Raw genomic sequence first — 18,835 nt, forward strand, 5'->3', positions numbered from 1 at the left:
TGCTGAACCTTCTTTTTTCAGTCCATGGTGGCTCATCTTTTCATCGCGGTGCAACTGCTTCTCCTTGAGTTCCAAATGCTTCCCAGATGGATTTCCGCTTTCCCTTTCGGAAAATGATTTCCTAGGTTCATTATCTTCATCGTCGCTGAGAAGTATTATATTGTTAGGGGAACTCGGATAAGGTATTTCAACACCATCAGGTTTAGCAGCTTCCAAAGACGAGATTTCTCCTTGGGATGGTAGTCTAATAGAAGCTTTTGGATCAGAAGAATGACAAAGAGGTTCTTCTTTGACCGATTTCAGAAAGGGGCTTCTTGTAGATTGCTCTTTCGTCTCTTTCACGCTTAAACCAAATTCTGAAAGTTTACTCTTCTCTTCCAAGTCGATCACACTAGAACTCCCAACCGGCTTCCTCAAATCTTTCCCTGAAACTGCAGGAGCTTGTGGTCTCAGGTCCTCAGGCACCTTTTCTTCCCGCGGAGGAGATAATGTATCCATGCTCATGTTGTTCCCCAAGGTGTGTGCACTTAACGCCAATCCGAGATCTTGACGTGCCCATCTGTATACAGAGCTCAGTTTTCCTTCCAATGCCTCAACAAGAAGATTTAGCTCATCAATATCATAGCGGAAGAGAAAATATTTGGTAACCCACGGACAAGAACACAACTGCTTCACATGGGTCAAACATGCATACTTCTCCGGGGAACATCTGCAACCGGCAGCTGACAGATGCAAATCAAAGAAGCATATGCAACATTCCCTCTCATTGGTAGCATCAAAATTACTGTGCATCTTCAGTGCAAGCGAGGAGTTGCAAAGGAATTCCCTCCTTGTGCGTTCCATGTCAACACGAGCCTATATAAGAAAATGAAGTGGAATAAGCAACAAAATAACAACAAAGAATCAACCTCCCTATCTATCCATTTTACTGTTTACACACATAAGGAAAAGATAAGACCATTTTTAGATCAAACCTCTCACCAACTGCCACCACTCAGAATGAGTTCAGATCCCAAATTTAAATGGACTTTTAAGAGGATAGTTTCCTTCCTCACACAAGAACGATAAGAACCATGCTATACTTATTTTATCCAAATAAACCGAAAAAATACAACTACAAGTTTCAGAATGTTCAGAGCACAAAGAAAGAAAAGTTTTACCTTGAGGGCTTTCGCTAAAATCCCATCCTTTCTGCAAGACTTTACCCATCTTAAATTATCTGGAGTATTTTTCTTCAGTAAGTTAAACTCCCAGTGGGCTTTTACCGCTTCTCTTGCTGCCCCGAGCAATAATTTATCATGTGAAATGGAAGTTTTTCTCCCTTGTTGGCAGTATAACTCTGTGGCAATTTGCCCATGAGACAGCCAATCAACCGGAGCTACATTCACAGCTTCAGCACAGTTGAAACCACAATTAAACCCGGCATGATATGCCCTTGGAAAAGTCAAGACAAACTCTCCAGCGCTCTGGATACAACGGTACACAGGTACTCCTGAAGCTTTCAGTATTGATGGAGAGAGTTGTGTAACCTATGGAAAAGAAACATCAAAGGATTGTTTTTACAACAGCAACAATGACAATGAAACAACAATAGGCCTCTAAACCAGGGCAAGTATAAGAATCGCTACTCTCCCTTCTGTTATGGACAAGAAAAACACATCTATTGAAGTTCCTAGAAATCATCATTATTAGTTAAAAACAGACAGAGAATACGACAATTCATTACCTGTCCCTTACTGTACCAAGCATGCTAATATGATAAACTATTCATCGTGATTTAGCTGAGATCATTCGTTTGAGAGAACGGCTAAACTTTGAATACATCAAGAGAGGTCTTAGAAACCAGAATTCGCCTAATGAATACTTCCACAGTTTGAAACTTTGAAGGGTGAATGACAGTATGGAGCAGCAAAACTTTATTGCAGGGATTAAAATATTTATCACTTACTAGCTTATGAAGCAAATCAGGCTGTTCTTCGAAAAGGTCAGGCAAATGCTTTCTCATTGCCTCCTCGAGCTTAACAGCATCCTTTCCCCCAACACCGTACCACATTTTTGGTGCACCCCAATGCATATAATTCAATGAGTACAAGTGATGATCTTCAACATGCTGTTTGTGTTGGGGGGTCAAAAAAGAAGCCACGAGAGGAATTGGCGCATATAATGAAATGAAAAAGAGAAATGGACATGTAATGTTACAAGAAAGTACTTTTTTTTTTTTATAAAGAATGTAAAATATGCTCCCAACTTCAAGGAACATAAAATAGAACATATTGCTTGTGAATGTGAGGCTTTAAAATAGATCAAACTAATCTACTATTAGTGGAAAGAAATATGGCAACATGGACTGTTCCTGTTAACTTCACTTAAAATCTGAGCTTGATTTTCAACAAAAGAAAGAGAGATATCAGTATTATGGAAAACAAATTTATGCAATTCACAGAGATTTAATCTTACCCAACAGAAGGAGGAAAAGCACATCCCGATATACAACCAGGGCACAAGAACACCGGAAATATCACTGCTCTCATAAGAAAGGAGAGATCCCGGGAGCCTTGGTAAGTTATTCAAATTCCAGCCTGATTTCACGTACTTTTCGGCCAAAGAAGAGCCCTCCTCGCTTGATGTCCTGGGGAATCCACTACCAAAAACCCCAGTCTCAAGATCGGCACCATAGAGAACCTACATTGAAGAACCAATATAGTTGGAAGGTTCAGTGCTCCTAACCAGTTCATAGAAATCCAAATGAAAAAGGGGAAAAGTTGGGGGCTTTTGAGTCACCTCTATTTCTTCAGTTGCTTTCTCTACAATCCGCCAATATTCACCTTCGATATCCTTAATCGATGGTTCCCAGCACTCCAGAGGTTTGGCACCTGTAGGATTTTCACTCTTTCGAAAGTACTGAGCCTTGAATACATCAGCATATTTCTGAAATTCTTTTAGAGAGAACTGAGGACCAGGCTCAAACCCAAAAGTCTCAAGTTCACAAACTCCAGTGTTATCGGAACTGGAGCCACTTCCACTGTCAGCTACTGAGTCCAAGCGCATTTTCATACATTTTCTTCTTTTCTTTCTCATTTGATCAAAATTCTTTGAAATCTTCTTCATTGAATTCCTATTCTGAAGCTTATCAACTCTTTGGACACGTGTAGCAAATTTACAGCCCTCCCACACTTGTTTCTCTTTCAATGGACATGGGGGTTTCCAGGACGGAGGAGGAACAATGCGACTGATTCCATACTTTTCAGCTGTTGGCCTTATTTTAGCAATATAATTCAAAGTATCTTCAAACTCCTACAATCAGGTTACCAATTAACATATCAGAAATGTCATTCTAACCACATAGAAACATAAATTGAAAGGTTAAAGCCCATAGAATGTGATACAGACCTCTTCGGTTGGGTAGAATACAGGAACATCCTCAAGATCGAGTCTACAAGCATCATCTGGACGCCATCTAGCAATTACCTGCAAAAACATGTAAACATTGGATACAGACTTTTGAAACAACTATGATAGAAGGAAAATGTAAGAGACATCTGAAAAAAGTATATTATCTCAAAACCAAGAATGAGCATATTTGCTGTCACAGTACGAAAGTAAGCAATGATTGTGATTAACCTTTTGGCAATCTGTACATTCTGCACATCCCCGGATGACCCCCTTTGGTAGAGAAGGCTTCGGAATAACATTCTGCAAGAACAAGATGCTCATGAGAAAGGGACAAGATAATAATAAAACTTCTTAGAAGTGAAAACGAAAACAGAAAAGGGAGAAAAACCGACTTCACCAAGCTTTGGACATGTGGGTTTGTTGTTTTCATCATCATCATCACAACCAACAAAGTTTATCCAAGGCCTCTGCCGCAGAGATCTTGCCGGTTTTGAGGCATCGGAAAGGTTAGAGTCGGTTTCCATCTTAACAGATTTTATTGCGGTGGCACTTTCCGCAGGCAAGCCACATGTTACACTGTTAGTCTTGGCTTTTTCACCGCCCGGTACAGCCTTTTTTAAGGTGAACGATGCATATGACTCAAACCCAGGAGGAATGGAAGGAAGTTCATCGTTTTCTTCTTTTACACAAACCCTCATCAGCTCTGTCCCCATTAATTCTGTGTCGGACAAGCGAATACATAATTATGTTTCAAGAAACCAATGCCAGAAACAATAACCACATTCTTCTTGAGGATAGAAAGAAAAACTTACAATATGGAATGGGATATTAGGATTAAGTACAAGAATGAACAGCAACTGCAGAGGAGAAGAAACGGATAAAAGCTCAGTCAGTAATATATAAACAGCAAAACCAACTAAGCTAGGTTACGAGAGTTTTTCGATGAAGAACGGAAAATCATGAACACAATGACTACGGACAATTTCCACCGCCCACATTGGCTTTAAAAACTCAACCAAATTTCATCTTGAAAACTAAACATACCATCTTCAAGGAATCTTATGAAGAACTCTAAGAACATACTTTTGTTAGGACCAGTTCCTATGACTCAATAGTTTGTCTTGCAGTGTTTAACTATTTACCTGATAGAAAAACAGAAATTCTAAAAACTAGTTCATAATTATTGAATAAACCCACATATATAATAACCTTAATTTGATCATGCAAATATAACAAAACCCATGATAATAGATAGATATGGTTTGAGTAATTTGGTCAGACTCATACCATAATTTATCCTAGATTATATTCTCCATCAAAAAATCATGATCAGACTCATAACTATTTCTACGAAATCATATTTAGATAAACAAAAAAAAAAAAGAAAAAGGGGGAAAAATGCTTACTGTCTTGATCTAGGGTTTCTGAATTTGATTGGTCAAAAAAGCTGAAGCTCCATCATCTACACCCAGAAACCGTGAAAAGAAATCGTTGCTCAGAAAATCAGGATCCACAAAAATCCTATAATTGATAGATCTAAAAACCCTAATCCATGAATATTTCAGTCAAATTTGATGAATCCGACATCAGCAGATCGATCTAACCCTAATCCTGAACCTGGAATCAGATATCACGGAACGGAAGGAGAAACATCGAAAGTCCTTTTCCACCGAAATTAATTAAGATATTCAAAGGTATAATAAGAAAGTCCAAAAAAATTAAACCAACCTTTTTCATATTCCACAAGAAAGTTATAAAAAATCAATCTACAGGAATCATTGAGCATAATACCCACCATGGATGAAGCTCTGAGAATTTGGAACAAAGAAGATAAGGGCAAAATGGGAATTAAATCTACTGGTACGTAAACCAAAAAAAAATACAAACACCAAAACCAGATTCCAGAACATGCACTACCGAATATCTACTAAGGTAAAATAAAACATAATAAATAAATAAATTAAAGAAAAATAATCTGAGACCCATTTCTCTATCGGTAAAAAATAATAATAATAACCTTTTTGTTATTTATAATAAACTTAATTAATAACGGGGGAGGAGAACGTGGTTTTGACAACATTCGTTTTTTTTTCCCTAAACGTTCGAAAACTCTCTAATATCTGTCTCAACCATCATGGAAAAAAGCAAATAAACTAAATAAATTAGTAAAGGGCAGTTTTGGAATTATAAATTTAGTTGTGATTTTTATTTTTGCATGCTGGTCAAAATACCAAATACATCCCCATATTTTTGAAAACCTTACGTAGACACCCGGTAATTTTTCAATTTCCGTACGCTAAAGCACAATGAATTTGCTAAATAAATGTAGTTGGTGATATTTAGTAATTTAATTATTAGGTAATTAATTATATTTGAATTAATCTGTTGCAATTTTTATATGATATTATAATTTAATATTCAATTTTTTAATGGAATTTACAATATAGTAGTATACTAAAAGAAAAGAAAAGAAATATGTTAGTTTTCAATAATAATTTGTGAACTACATCCTCCACAACTATCTAAAATTCATATGAATGATACATTTTTACCTCACACTAACCTAAGCGTCAAAGTGGACCGACTATAATTCAATTAGATTTGAAAAGAAAAAAAAAAAGTTTTATCTTTGCTCTTGAAGTTCTTAATCTATCTTGTAATTTTCATCTGATACCAGCTTGGGGTGAAGGTGTAACTCTGAAACTCTAGGGGTGAAATCATAAGGTTTTGTAATTTAGGGGTTTAATTTATAATAAAAGTGATCTATGCTCGAAAAGACAATTCTAGAGATTTCTTCATTGTTCCAGAACTTCATCTTTACGTGAAATAATGTTGCTTCTCACGAGTCTTTTCGTTTTTTCTCGTCTAGAATCAGAAACTTTTCTGGGAACCAAACAAGCGTGAAGCAAGATTTCTCATCTTGAGTTTTCATCTCAACGACAATGTCGATCGCGCCTCCTCCAGCTCCGATTCCCATGGCTGCAGCGGTTTCGTCTTCGTCTCAGTTCCCGTACGCCGACGCTTCGTACTTTCCGGTGGCGTACCAGTCGTCCCTTCCGTACGTTGCGCATGCGGCTCCGTCTTCGGTCTCCGTGGTAGCGCCGGTTTACTCCGCTCCGGTTTCATCGATTGCTCCGATCGCCGGTGCTTATCCGCTTCCTCAATATCAACAGGTTAGTTTAAGTGCTGAATTACGTTGCGTTTCTGTGATAATTTTGTGAGTATTTTCTCAATTTCTGGTGAGGAACTTACGTAGGATTCTACTGTGTCGTTAAGGGTAATTTTTTTCCGCAAAGGTTTTGGGGGTTTTCTCAAGAAGAAATGCAACGAGACTTACTTATGTCCAGCTCAATCGATTTCCGGACGGATATTTTTGAAAATTAGTTGAAAAGTTTTTCTTTTTCATTGTGATGCAGTATGTGATGACGTTGTCTGGTTCGTATGATTGTTATTGTTAATAAAATTGGACCTTCTTCATCGGCTGCTGATGGTTTATTGATTTTTAGTGTTCTTGCATCGGAGTCTCCTGCTCCATTTTGGGGGCTGCGTCTCCGCCCATGAACCGCGATCGGATGATTAGTTTTTTGTTTGATTCTTTTAATGGGATTAGTTCTTTAGTAACAAGGTTACTGTTCATGGGGTTGAAGGAGAAAGCAATTGTCGGTTGCATTTGTAAGTGTTGGGTTTTTTCTTACTGGACAGAAAACCTACCGTAATGTTTTGCATTGAAAGACTTGGAATCTGACCTCCTTTGTTGTGCTTCGTGTTTTCTGCTGCGAGTGTTTATGATGCCACCTTTGTTCGTATGAACAATTTTGTCAATCTGTTTGGACAGGCCCAACAGCTATTTCAAAGGGATGCACAAATAATTACCCCTGAAGCTCTTCAGACTGTGAAAGCAGCTCTTGCAAGCAGTGAAGCTGAGGGTAAAGCAGAAGCCAAGAAGAAAGCTATACCTCGTAAAGCTGCTGGGCAGCATTGGGAGGATCAAACACTTGCTGATTGGCCAGAAAGTATGGTCCTCTCTTTTGTTATTTTACCGTTTTCTTATGAACTTTGGCATTAAAATCTCATGAAAGTTGATCTGCCGCTTGCTCTTATTGTTTTGAATTAATTTTGCGTTTAGACTGGGTTCATTTGATACTTGTTTTCCTGCGATGGACATCTGGTAGAGACTTATATCTTGGTGTTGCGCAGATGACTACCGCCTCTTCTGTGGTGATCTTGGTAATGAGGTGAATGATGATGTCCTTTCAAAGGCGTTTTCACGTTATCTCTCATTTAATATGGCCAGGGTAAGCATATAGTATCTTTTTGTTGTCTGATTCTTCTCTCGATGACACTTTTTGCTCTCTGTATCAACATTCTGAATCTTCTCTCAGATTTATATTTGAAGAACCAGAGCAGTTCTGTTTATAATCACCTGAGGTAGGATTTTTTTCCTATAAAGATTCATAATCTGCTTTAGTTGCCTCTGTGAACGCTTTACATTATGTCTCGTTTATGTGGTTTGAGCGTTATTACCAATGGGATTATGGGTGTTAACAAAAAAGAAAAAGGTGGAGTTGCAAATTAGATGGAGTTGGTCCATTGAGATAGGGTTAAGTAGCGTACTACAGCGTAAGTTGGGAGATACGGCATGCTATAATGGCATGCCCCAATCGAGATTTACTGACCTAGGCATTGAGCATAGCTTTACCAGCTTGCAGTCTTGCATAATTTGAGTCTCACATCTTTCACTGTTTATACGATTAGCTTCGTCCTTATCTCCCGAGCTTCTCATGTTTGTGTCAGTTTGTGCTTTTTCTAGTAGCTTGTATTGTGAAACCAATAACTGAATATTTCCTTCTCTCTATCAGGTTATTAGAGACAAGCGGACTAGCAAGACCAGAGGGTATGGTTTTGTTAGTTTTGCAAATCCTGCTGATCTTGCAGCAGCTCTCAAAGAAATGAACGGTAAACACCCGACCCGACCCTTTACTCTATATATCGAAGTTTTTATAAACACCCTTACATGACGTGGACTAACTATGCTCAGCGCTGCCGTTCTTCAGGTAAATATGTTGGGAACAGACCGATCAAACTCCGGAAAAGCACATGGAAACAGAGAATAGACTACGAGGTCCTCGAAAAACTGAAGGTAATATAACACTGCCTCACCTCTCTGGCTTCTTGTTTTCATGTTCTTTCCTTCCCTGAACTAGAGATTTGATAACTTGACAAAACATTGTGCCGATTACCAAAGCCTTTTATGCGAAATTTCTGTACTGCCATTGTCTTCTGTTTCTTCATCCTCCTGAAAATGGTAAGGCTTTCCTTCACTGGATGGTTTGGTGATGGTTTTGTACGAATTTCCTTGCAGAACCAGAGCCAGAAGAAACCAAAGCCGCCGAAGAAGAGTGTGCTTCACAAGTGATGTGGTCGGCTGGGGACATGATGTATCAAACTGAAACTAACATTTTTATTTGTATCAAAGCAAGAATTTGCTCAAAGAAAATATTTGTGTGAGATCAGAGCTGTGGATTTGCGTTGGTGCATATTTTTGTCTCTAATCCTATTTTATCTCTTATAAATTTATTAATGTAAATTGAATTAAAATAATTTAGAAATCTTATCTTATGTAAAAAAAAAAAAAAAGTATTGTTGTCCCTTTGTTTTCGGTCAAATAAACATCACACATACATAGCTTATTACCTAAAACTTAATCTTATATATAAAACCCAAATAAAAAAAATGTTGCTACTCTTGTATTACACTTTAACATTACTATATAAGTATATAATAATGTTTTCCATATATTTGTTTTGCTGATATTTTATTTTAAAGATTTTAAAATATTGACTTTCACCCATCATTTAAAACCCGATTGACTTTTATATTTTATTTATTTTTAGCACATTATTTATATTGAGTTGAAACGGTCTATAATTTTATCTTATTGTTTTTCCCATTAAATAAACATAACATACAGATCACTTCATTATCTAAATTTTATCTATATTTATTTTATAAAAAATTTATCTACCATTCTATTAAAATCAAAATTTGTATCATTCTAATTTCACCCAAAGTTTTAATATTCTTTTCTACCAAATATTTTTAATATTAATTTTTTAAATTAAAATTTTTCTCATAAACAATATTTAAAATTTCAAGGATTTATTTACAAATGTATATAAATCAACAAAAACAAGATGCAAGATACAAGAGGTTGATATTCTCATTCACATGTAGCATAAAATCAATCAAATGTCATCACTAACCCTATTCTTTTAAATATATATAGAAATATCTATATATATAATCTTGGTCATAGTTTTTATATCCAACAAAAACAACTGACATATCCTTCGACTTCGAAAACAGAGTATTTATATATATATATAGAGAGAGAGAGACATGAACGGACCTAGAAAAAATTATCATTGGGACAATATAAAAATTACTATAGTTTAAGAGATAAATTTAATTTTTTTTATGGAGCATTTAACAATTTTTGTTTAACTTTATAATGAAATTATTTTTTTAATAAAAAGAATGGGGCATATGTCACATAGTTAATGAATTGGGTCCGCCCATGCAGGGAATCACAAACAGTGGATCTAACTCCAGACTCCCCCACATGTCTAGTTGCAATTTAAGTCTCTGTGTCCTATCTATAAATTTAAGTTTATTTTTTTAATGTACAATTATTGAAAGAACTCCAAAACATAAATGAAAATTACCAAACTAGCCTTTCAAAAAGTCCAAAAAATAATATTTATTTCATAAAAACATTTAAAAAGACTTTTTTGAAAAGCCAGCCTTTTCAATTATTAAGGTGTAAAAATATATATTCGACTAAATCCAAAATTAAAGTCTAAAATAATGCAAAACGACAAATGATTTTTTAAAACTACAAAAAAAAAAATTTAATTTTTTTTCTCTAATTTCTAACTAAATATGCTATTATAGCAAGCTGCCCTTTGTTCATTTATTTTTTGTTTTTTTCAATACAAGATTGTTTGCTTAACGAATTTTGAGAAATCTGCATTTTGACCCTCGATCAGTTGTTAGATTTATTTAGCATTGACATTTAATTACATGTATTATAGATTTCAAAGTATTTCAGTGTATATAGGCATTCAGATATTTTAAGTAAAAGTACGGAAACAATGATATTTCCATGTTGCATGTGTTTTATCAGTGTGTTTTTTTAAGTTTTGTCGTAAGAATAACAATTACAAAAACAATAATTGTTTTAAAATGTTTTGCATTGGGTATAATATATACACATAGATACATGTATGCATGTATGTATGTATGTATGTATGTATGTATGTATGTATGTATGTATGTATGTATGTATGTATGTATGTATGTATGTATGCAATGCAAGTATTGACTTCTGTGCCTCTATATATACACACAAGTTTTCATCCATTCACGAAGGCAGAAACGAAGAAGAAGAAGAAAAAAAAGCCCTACATCGGGAAAGGGAGAGAGAGAGATCGATCATGGATTCACAAGACTCATCAACCCCTCACGTTGTTCTGTTTCCGTACATGTCCAAAGGCCACATCATGCCAATGCTCCAACTAGCCCATCTCCTCCTCCGCCACCGACGCGCCGCCGGCGACAACATCTCCGTCACTGTCTTTACCACTACGGGAAACCGCCCTTTTGTCTCCGGCTATCTCTCCGATACAACCGCCAAAATCATCGACATACCTTTCCCTCAAAACATCCCTGAGATCCCTCCCGGAGTCGAGAGTACCGACAAGCTCCCGTCCATGTCCCTCTACGTTCCCTTCACCAGAGCCACCGTGGTCATGCAGCCGGAGTTCGAACGAGCTCTCGGGTCTCTGCCACGTGTCAGTTTCATGGTCTCCGATGGTTTCTTGTGGTGGACGTTACACTCCGCGAGGAAACTAGGGTTTCCTCGGCTGGTTTTCTATGGTATGAGCTGTCACTCGAGCTGTATAGTGGAGAGCGTTTTCAAGAACCGGATTCTTTCTCGGGTTGAATCGGAGACCGAACAGGTTTCCGTACCGGAGTTTCCATGGATAAAGGTTGCGAAATGTGATTTCGACCATGTGATCACCGATCCTAACCTTAAAGGTCCTGAATTTGAACTCATCATAGATCATGTCACATCGACGAATCAGAGCGACGGGATCATATTCAACACATTCGATGATCTCGAACCAACTTTCCTCGATTTCTACAAACGCACGAGCGGGCTAAATCCATGGACGCTTGGACCGCTCTGCTTGGCCGAGAGGCCAAGAACAACGACAAGACAGGACGAAGAAAGGAAATCGTATTGGATTCAATGGCTCGATCAAAAGCTAGACAAGGGGTGCCATGTTTTGTACGTAGCGTTCGGGACACAAGCCGAGATCTCGAGGGCACAACTCTTGGAGATAGCCGCCGGATTGGAAGAGTCTAAAGTCAACTTCTTGTGGGTAGTGAGGGAAAAACAAGGAGAAGGCGATGTAGGAGGAGAAGGGTTTGAAGAGAGAGTAATGGAACGAGGTCTGGTCGTGAGAGAATGGGTCGATCAGAGGGAGATATTAGGGCACGAGAGCGTCAAAGGGTTCTTGAGCCATTGCGGATGGAACTCGACGCTCGACAGCGTATGCGCAAAGGTACCGATTTTGGCGATGCCGATGATGGCAGAGCAGCCGCTGAACGCGAAACTAGCGGTGGAAGAGCTGAAAGTTGCGGAGAGAGTGAAGGCGATTGAAGGATTTGTAGGAAGAAAAGAGATTTCTGAGAAGGTGAAGGAATTGATGGAGGGAGAGATAGGAAAAGAACTGAAGAAGATCATTGAGGAATGTGGAGAGATGGCCAAGAATGCTATGGAGGAAGAGATCGGATCATCTTGGAAGAACTTAAATCTACTTATTACCGAGTTGTGTGATTAATAATATGATACCCAACTTAGCTAGTCCAATCGGTGGAACGGGAACCCGAATTTGAAATTCATGTTGGGGAAGAGAGGACACGTTATAATTATATGGTTTGCTTCCGATTCTAAGATTAGTTTGAAATTCGATCCAGAACACTCGGTTACAAAAACAAAACTAATAATATTATGTTTTCATTTTACATGCATATGCATTTTCAAGTTTTTTTTTATTTTCTATATCTGTAATACTATGGGCGATTATGTCTGCGGTACTTTTGGACTCAATATTTCTACTGATTTATTAGCATTTATTTTTCCATGAAATAAATTATGTTATAAATGTAGTGTCTTTCATTTATTTAGGAATCCAAATCGTGACGTAGGGTGGGCAAGTTACCTAATTATTACTCAATTGATCAAAATCTATTCCAAAAATTTTACTATGCTAATAAATTTAATTTTATTAAAAATCTAAAATAATACTTCAACTTTTTCAAAATGCTGAAAAAATACGTCGATTTCAAAACCTTCCTGAACTTCTACTTATTGCAATTTTATTTAAATTACACGAAATCCTAAAATGGAACCAAATGTAGAAAATTACGTACAGATACATAACAATATATATATATATATATATATAAGAAAGCATATAATAATGTGTATGTATATAAGACTGCATTTTCTGCGAAAGCGTTCTCTCACCTTTGATGATGGAGAATGCAAATGCGTGAATTCATTTCCCGAAGATCTATGATCTTCTTTTTCCAAGCTCCAATTCTCTGAAATTCTTCTGCGAAACATTTCTCGGTTTCCATTGATCTGAAGCTAGGTCGAACGCATTTGATCCAGGTTCTCCGATTTCTCGGATTTGTGATCTGCACGTGAAGGGCATTTGTTTGGTCCGAAAATGGATTCGGTACCTCTCATCGATGTCGCGTCTCTTGATACCGACTTGTTGCAGTTTCCGGAGATGTCACTTCTGTCGCTGAAATCGAATCAGGATTTCGTGAAGAAGCTCTTCGATCAATGGCTTTCACTTCCTGAAGTTAATCGGATGGTACGGCATTTGGCTATGGTTTTCCCCCCGATTTGAATGCCAGTTTTCTGCTTCATTTTGGGTATGCAATACGAAATCAGTGAATTTCCCGTTTCTTACTGAAATTTATGTTTGATTAGGTGAAGGTGTGGTAATCTCTGAGGATATATGATGATGCTTGATCTGAAAAAGGCATCAGAATGTTGTTTTGGGGTTTCAAGTGTTTATTCGAATTGTTTGACATGTCGAATTGCGGGATGGGTTAATTGTTCGTTGTATCCCAAAATCATTTGCTAATTGTCCATTTCTTCTTGGAATCCTGTTTTGTATAGGTAAGGCGTGGTAATCACTTCGAAATATATATGCTTATGGTTGATTCGAACAGGGCATCGAAATGTTTTTGCTTGGTTTCAAGTGTCAAACTGAAATTGTGTGATTTATGACGATACTTTATTTTGGCAAGGTTTGGCCCAAGATGGATTCGAACGGGTGAGGGCACTTTGTTGTATGACAATACTTTTGCTGCTAGACCATCTGTGGAACAAATCTTTATTGAATCTGCATTTGGGAAATACGACGCATGTCTAAAGTCTTTGAGAGATCAGTATTTCTGAAATACCTTATGCCTTTGTCGTATATTTTCTTTTAGGCGGCATCTTTGCTCAATGATGCAAAAGCTGGTGTTCCTCTTAATGTCCCTGGTGGTTCTTCTGGTACAAATTCAGGCTCCAGCAGTCCTTTAGCTTCGATGTTTCCTGTACGCAATACTCCTCCCCTTTCCCCGAGAAATGTATCTGGTTCTCCCCGTATAATGAGGCAAAGGACTGGCCTTTCAAATCTTGCTTCTCCATTGAAAGTAGTTAGTGAGCCCATTAAAGAAATAATACCTCAGGTATGCCACAAGTATGATTCCATTGTCATTTATCTTGTCGAGCTTTTATGTTGGTTGCAGTTGAATTTTTGTTCTGCTTTTAAATACTGTGCTGAAAATAGTTTCTTTAATGCTGTAGTTTTACTTTGAAAATGGCTGCCCGCCATCAAATGACCTAAAAGAGCAATGTGTAGCAAAGATTATTAATCTGTTCTACGGCCATGCAGACGGTCTGCAGGTGCAAGGTATGTTGTCAACTTGTCATGAGATAGTTGTGTTGGTGTCTTAGTATGAGTATACTGAATTAATTTTGTTTTCTTTTCCTTCTTCAGAATTCAAACTAGTCACTACAGAGGTTTGCAAGCTACCATCATTTTTTTCCTCTTGCATTTTCAAGAAAATTGACACCAATAATACGGGTTTTGTCACAAGGTATGTGATTTTCTTGAAGGCAGCTTAATTAGGGTAGTTTAGCAATACCTAAAACATTTCGTTCTTTTCTTCACTTACAGTTTTCCTACTGATTGTTAAGGTTCAGAATCTGAAACTCAACTTTCCAACATAAATCGAGCCTTTATTCCTCACCGAAAACCTAAATACAACTTTGGATGATCTTATTTTATGAGAGGGTCCCAACTCTCATTCCCCAGACAAACCCTAATCCTTTCTGAAACTTCTCCGTTCTCTTTTCGCCTCTATCTAATCTGTATTTATAACTATTCATTGCCGAAACTACTAACTAACTAATACTAACAGCCAAAACAACCCATACTTACTATAGTCCAGATTCAGTGAATCTACCTAATCCATACATCTATCAGTGACATGATCTGTTGCTTCTGCCTTTGTGCTTTGTTTCCCTCAAATTCTAACAGTTTTAAGGTTTATTGAAATGTTCTGTCGGCGAAGAGCTGCACGAGAAATGAGCAAAACATTGCAATTTCAAAGCAAAATGATAAGATGGAATTTTGGAAATTTTCTGGTTTCTTTCATGTCCTTAGATGATATCATCATTCAATAATAGATTTTGACATCCGCATGAAATCTCTCTTCTGATTTGGGTTGTGAAATGAAAATTTATCATTTGTCTGTATCATGGTTCTACCCACTTTTTTGACAGAGAGGCCTTCATCGAATATTGGGTCAAGGGAAACATGCTGACAATGGACGTAGCAACTCAGGTTTTTAAGATATTGAAGCAACCGGACCAGAACTACCTTGTCCAGGTGTTTTAATTTGACCTACACGCATATTGATTACCATCTTTGAAGTGCCTTTAATGTCACGTTTTCCTACTTTCTTCACCTGCATGAGATGATCACTTCACTTCTTCTGTTGTATTTATCAGCTATTCACTTTTTCGAAAAATCTGAGTCTCTTTTGCTATGTCATGGAATTGACTGCTCATTGATTTCAGTTGTTATCATAGCTGAGATAATAATAATTTTATCATTCACAGGATGACTTCAAGCCTGTACTCCGGGAACTATTGGCAACCCATCCTGGGCTCGAGTTCCTGCAAGGCACACCTGAGTTTCAGGATAGATACGGTTAGTTCTGAGGCTATGATAGTGTTCGTCTGGATGCTATCCCAGTTATATTTTTTCCCATTATCTTTACGAGTTCGTCTAATCTTTTTCAAGACTGACTGATTATATTGCTTTTTTCCTTGCTAACTAATGTTTTTGCAAAAGTAGTAAGTAGAATTAAAATGTAAGGCTTTGTTTCATATCATGTCGTTTTTTGTGTACGTGGAGATGAGTACAAACTTATGTATCTGGATGCATATGCAATCTGATGGCATGCCTCGCGGTCTCGGATACAATGTGAGCTACTATGTTGAAGGTCCAGTTATCCATACATAGTTTATCATTGGCAGGTTATGAAAATGTATCGTTGGGTGGTGGTGGAATAATTGACCCTGGACGTTTAATATTGGATAATGGTCTAATACACTCTCCCACTAAACCTTCCTTATCTTAAGTTAGAATTTATTGGTAGATGTTGGGATATTTTTCCTGGCCTAAAATAATGCTAAGATATATGCGAGCGACCCGACTGCGCCCAAGGAAATGGCTGAGAATTGTCTCTCCTTTTGTTGAAGAACATTATCAAAGTTGTTTATGCCACCTTGAATTCTATTGCTATAATTGTTATCATCATTTCCCCAAATCTTCATGATGGTTGTGGCCTAATGCAACATTTTTTCTGTCTGAAACTTGGTATCAGCCGAAACTGTAATATATAGAATATATTACTACATAAATAGGGCTGGAAATGGTCATATTACCCTCAGAGAGCTGAAGCGAGGAAACTTGATTGATGCTATGCAGCATGCTGACGAGGAAGAGGACATCAACAAGGCTTTGAGGTAATGTGTGGAATTTTCCTGCTGCATATGTTTCTGACTTTGAGAAATGTTAAATTGATAATTAATATGTTTAAATTGGTGCTATTGCCTCTTCTCATTGTTTATCTTTAGGTACTTCTCTTATGAGCATTTCTATGTCATATACTGCAAGTTCTGGGAGCTGGATACAGACCACGATTTCTTGATCGACAAAGAGAATCTCATCAGATACGGTAGCCATGCACTCACCTACCGGATTGTGGAGAGAATATTTTTACAGGTAAACTGTTTCTGGACCATGATATCTTCCTTTTTTTTTTCTTCGATAATCAAGCCTTTTGAATGTCATTGTCTGACGCTCACGCCGGGTGCTTTACTTCAACTTAGGTCCCAAGAAAGTTTACGAGTGAAGTTGAAGGAAAGATGGGTTACGAGGATTTCGTCTATTTTATACTGGCCGAAGAGGACAAATTATCCGAGCCTAGTCTTGAGTATTGGTGAGACACGTCTTCAGAATGGTGCTTTGATACTGTTTTTCTTTTCTTCTCTTAATCAGACCAAATATTCTGCGCACATTAATAAATTCTCCCGATAATGTTGCTCTGGAAGATTGACCTGGAAGATTGAATATACTGGTTTTGCATGATAGTGTTTTTTACTTGTTTTTATGCTAGGCTACGGGTATCTTTCTCACCTCATGATATTTATGTTAAGGTTCAAGTGCATCGATTTGGATGGTAATGGGATTTTGACACGGAACGAGTTGCAATTCTTCTACGAGGAGCAGTTGCATAGAATGGAATGCATGGCACAAGAAGCCGTGATTTTCGAGGATATTTTATGCCAATTATTCGACATGATTAAACCAGAGGTATGCCATTAGCTCTTGTAGCACAGTGTTAGCTATCCTTTTTCCGCTTCCACACCATATTTCAGAAACAATTCGCATGGGAAAAAAGGATTGAATGACAAAGTATCCATTGCCAATCATATTCCGCACGACAAATACACTACTTCGCTGAAATGTTTTAAACTTCGTTTCTAATCATTCCCTGTGACTCCAATCCATATATTTGGTCATTTTTGCATACCCATTCCTTTTAATTCCATATTTGCAGGATAAGAGCTGCATCACCCTAAAAGACTTGAAGGGTTCTAAACTCTCGGGCAATTTTTTCAATATCCTTTTCAATCTTAACAAATTTATGGCCTTTGAAACTCGGGATCCCTTCCTCATACGCCAGGTACTGTACAACTGTTCTTTAGTCTGACACATGAGACGTTAATCATTTTACCACCTCGGTGCTTCTGTATAGATATATGATACTTGGAACATTGATGGAAAAACAGGAGCGGGCGAATCCTACATGGACAGAATGGGATCGTTTTGCACACAGAGAATACATTAGACTTTCGATGGAGGAAGACGTCGAAGATGCATCTAATGGAAGTACAGAAGCATGGGATGATTCTCTCGAGGCACCCTTTTGAAAGGTTTATCAGTAAGCTCCCATTCTCTTCTCCAACTTCAGGATTCATTCCAGATGTAAAAGAACAAAAACCAAATTGAGTATTAGATTTCTAATTTATATTATTACTTTTTTACTATTTCTCGTATATTTCATTTGATAAAAAATGTTTAAGGGAGAGTTAGAATTCATGTTGCAGTCTTCTGGAACCATTCATGTATGGTATAAAACTCGATCTTTAGCAGGGCTTTGTAAAGGATAATCTGTCTCAAACCGATCACAGATCTGTCACATCACTCGAACACTTCGAGTTTTTTTTTCAGTAATGAAGGTATCCGAAATCTTTACGGACCCAACTAATCCATCCTCTTTGTATCTTGTTGCAGCGCCCCGCCCTGCCCCGTCGCCGACTGGTAAGATCCTGTCCGGTGATCCTTTTGAGGCGGAAAAGATAAACAAAAGGTGACCAAACCGGAGAAACATAGCGGAAACTAGAAGCTGGACATTTGCAGGTACTAAGAGACTTTGATTTGGCTCTGGCGACATAAAACCGCACATTGTGTTGTGTTCGATGGATTTTGAAGCTTTTCCAAGGGGAAAAACGCACTTTTATCTCATACTAATAATATCTTAACTTATTTAGTTCCACCGTTAGGGCTTAATAATGTTGTTTGTCTCAACATCAGAGTGGATTCTCTTTTTTCATTTTGTACCAAGTGTTAAATTTGATGGATAATTGTGAAACACTAGAATTGTATTTACAGATGGTTGCAATTTGTTTGTTTTGATGGTTATTATTGTCACAAAGATGTGAGAATAC

At 37.4% G+C, this 18,835-nt stretch overlaps 4 protein-coding genes across 7 annotated transcripts in view; 3 read left to right on the forward strand and 1 right to left on the reverse strand.

Annotated features, from left to right (window-relative positions):
- The window catches only part of LOC104805780 (putative lysine-specific demethylase JMJ16), an 8,173-nt gene extending 2,815 nt beyond the window's left edge, over positions 1-5,358 (reverse strand). Inside the window, exons 1-11 of one of the 2 annotated variants that reach the window (XM_010530454.1) lie at positions 5,122-5,358; positions 4,800-4,855; positions 4,206-4,250; positions 3,786-4,111; positions 3,622-3,693; positions 3,391-3,468; positions 2,782-3,294; positions 2,458-2,682; positions 1,949-2,110; positions 1,161-1,529; positions 5-855 (exon numbers count right to left, since the gene is read on the reverse strand). In XM_010530454.1, coding sequence (XP_010528756.1) covers positions 5-855; positions 1,161-1,529; positions 1,949-2,110; positions 2,458-2,682; positions 2,782-3,294; positions 3,391-3,468; positions 3,622-3,693; positions 3,786-4,106 — 2,591 coding nt within the window. In that variant the 5' untranslated portion in view covers positions 4,107-4,111; positions 4,206-4,250; positions 4,800-4,855; positions 5,122-5,358. Of the gene's footprint in view, positions 856-1,160; positions 1,530-1,948; positions 2,111-2,457; positions 2,683-2,781; positions 3,295-3,390; positions 3,469-3,621; positions 3,694-3,785; positions 4,112-4,205; positions 4,251-4,799; positions 4,856-5,121 lie in introns of both variants that reach the window. The other variant, XM_010530453.1, reaches the window with a different exon arrangement.
- Positions 5,359-6,220: 862 nt separating this feature from the next.
- On the forward strand, positions 6,221-8,945 carry LOC104805782 (RNA-binding protein 42-like). The gene is made up of 6 exons (XM_010530456.1): positions 6,221-6,566; positions 7,229-7,406; positions 7,591-7,688; positions 8,253-8,349; positions 8,448-8,533; positions 8,756-8,945. The coding sequence occupies exons 1-6, from the start codon at positions 6,336-6,338 to the stop codon at positions 8,807-8,809; spliced, it is 744 nt and encodes a 247-aa protein (XP_010528758.1). The 5' UTR covers positions 6,221-6,335; the 3' UTR covers positions 8,810-8,945.
- A 1,905-nt stretch (positions 8,946-10,850) lies between these two features.
- On the forward strand, positions 10,851-12,481 carry LOC104805783 (UDP-glycosyltransferase 90A2). The gene has a single exon (XM_010530457.1). The coding sequence runs from the start codon at positions 10,890-10,892 to the stop codon at positions 12,300-12,302; it is 1,413 nt and encodes a 470-aa protein (XP_010528759.1). The 5' UTR covers positions 10,851-10,889; the 3' UTR covers positions 12,303-12,481.
- A 470-nt stretch (positions 12,482-12,951) lies between these two features.
- On the forward strand, positions 12,952-18,809 carry LOC104805784 (probable serine/threonine protein phosphatase 2A regulatory subunit B''delta). 3 transcript variants are annotated; one of them, XM_010530459.1, is made up of 13 exons: positions 12,952-13,346; positions 13,975-14,217; positions 14,336-14,441; positions 14,529-14,628; positions 15,317-15,422; positions 15,656-15,746; positions 16,426-16,567; positions 16,679-16,826; positions 16,934-17,043; positions 17,261-17,417; positions 17,665-17,790; positions 17,897-18,048; positions 18,402-18,809. In XM_010530459.1, exons 1-12 carry the CDS (start codon positions 13,197-13,199, stop codon positions 18,035-18,037), a joined length of 1,620 nt encoding a protein of 539 aa, XP_010528761.1. In that variant the 5' UTR covers positions 12,952-13,196; the 3' UTR covers positions 18,038-18,048; positions 18,402-18,809. The 3 variants fall into 3 exon arrangements, with proteins under 3 accessions (XP_010528761.1, XP_010528762.1, XP_010528763.1); XM_010530460.1 differs by having other exon boundaries at positions 17,897-18,040; XM_010530461.1 differs by having other exon boundaries at positions 13,256-13,407.
- Positions 18,810-18,835: the final 26 nt, after the last annotated feature.

This window comes from Tarenaya hassleriana, unplaced genomic scaffold (assembly GCF_000463585.1).
Source record: "Tarenaya hassleriana unplaced genomic scaffold, ASM46358v1 Cleome11, whole genome shotgun sequence".
NCBI classification, from domain to species: Eukaryota; Viridiplantae; Streptophyta; class Magnoliopsida; order Brassicales; family Cleomaceae; genus Tarenaya; species Tarenaya hassleriana.

Coding starts and splice junctions, on each gene's coding strand:
- LOC104805782 (XM_010530456.1), top strand. CDS start 6,336: ATGTCGATCGCGCCTCCTCCAGCTCCGATTCCCATGGCTGCAGCGGTT. Junction 8,350..8,447: donor AGCTCTCAAAGAAATGAACG/GTAAACACCCGA, acceptor GCCGTTCTTCAG/GTAAATATGTTGGGAACAGA. Junction 8,534..8,755: donor AGGTCCTCGAAAAACTGAAG/GTAATATAACAC, acceptor ATTTCCTTGCAG/AACCAGAGCCAGAAGAAACC.
- LOC104805783 (XM_010530457.1), top strand. CDS start 10,890: ATGGATTCACAAGACTCATCAACCCCTCACGTTGTTCTGTTTCCGTAC.
- LOC104805784 (XM_010530459.1), top strand. CDS start 13,197: ATGGATTCGGTACCTCTCATCGATGTCGCGTCTCTTGATACCGACTTG. Junction 16,827..16,933: donor TGGAGAGAATATTTTTACAG/GTAAACTGTTTC, acceptor ACTTCAACTTAG/GTCCCAAGAAAGTTTACGAG. Junction 17,418..17,664: donor TCGACATGATTAAACCAGAG/GTATGCCATTAG, acceptor CCATATTTGCAG/GATAAGAGCTGCATCACCCT.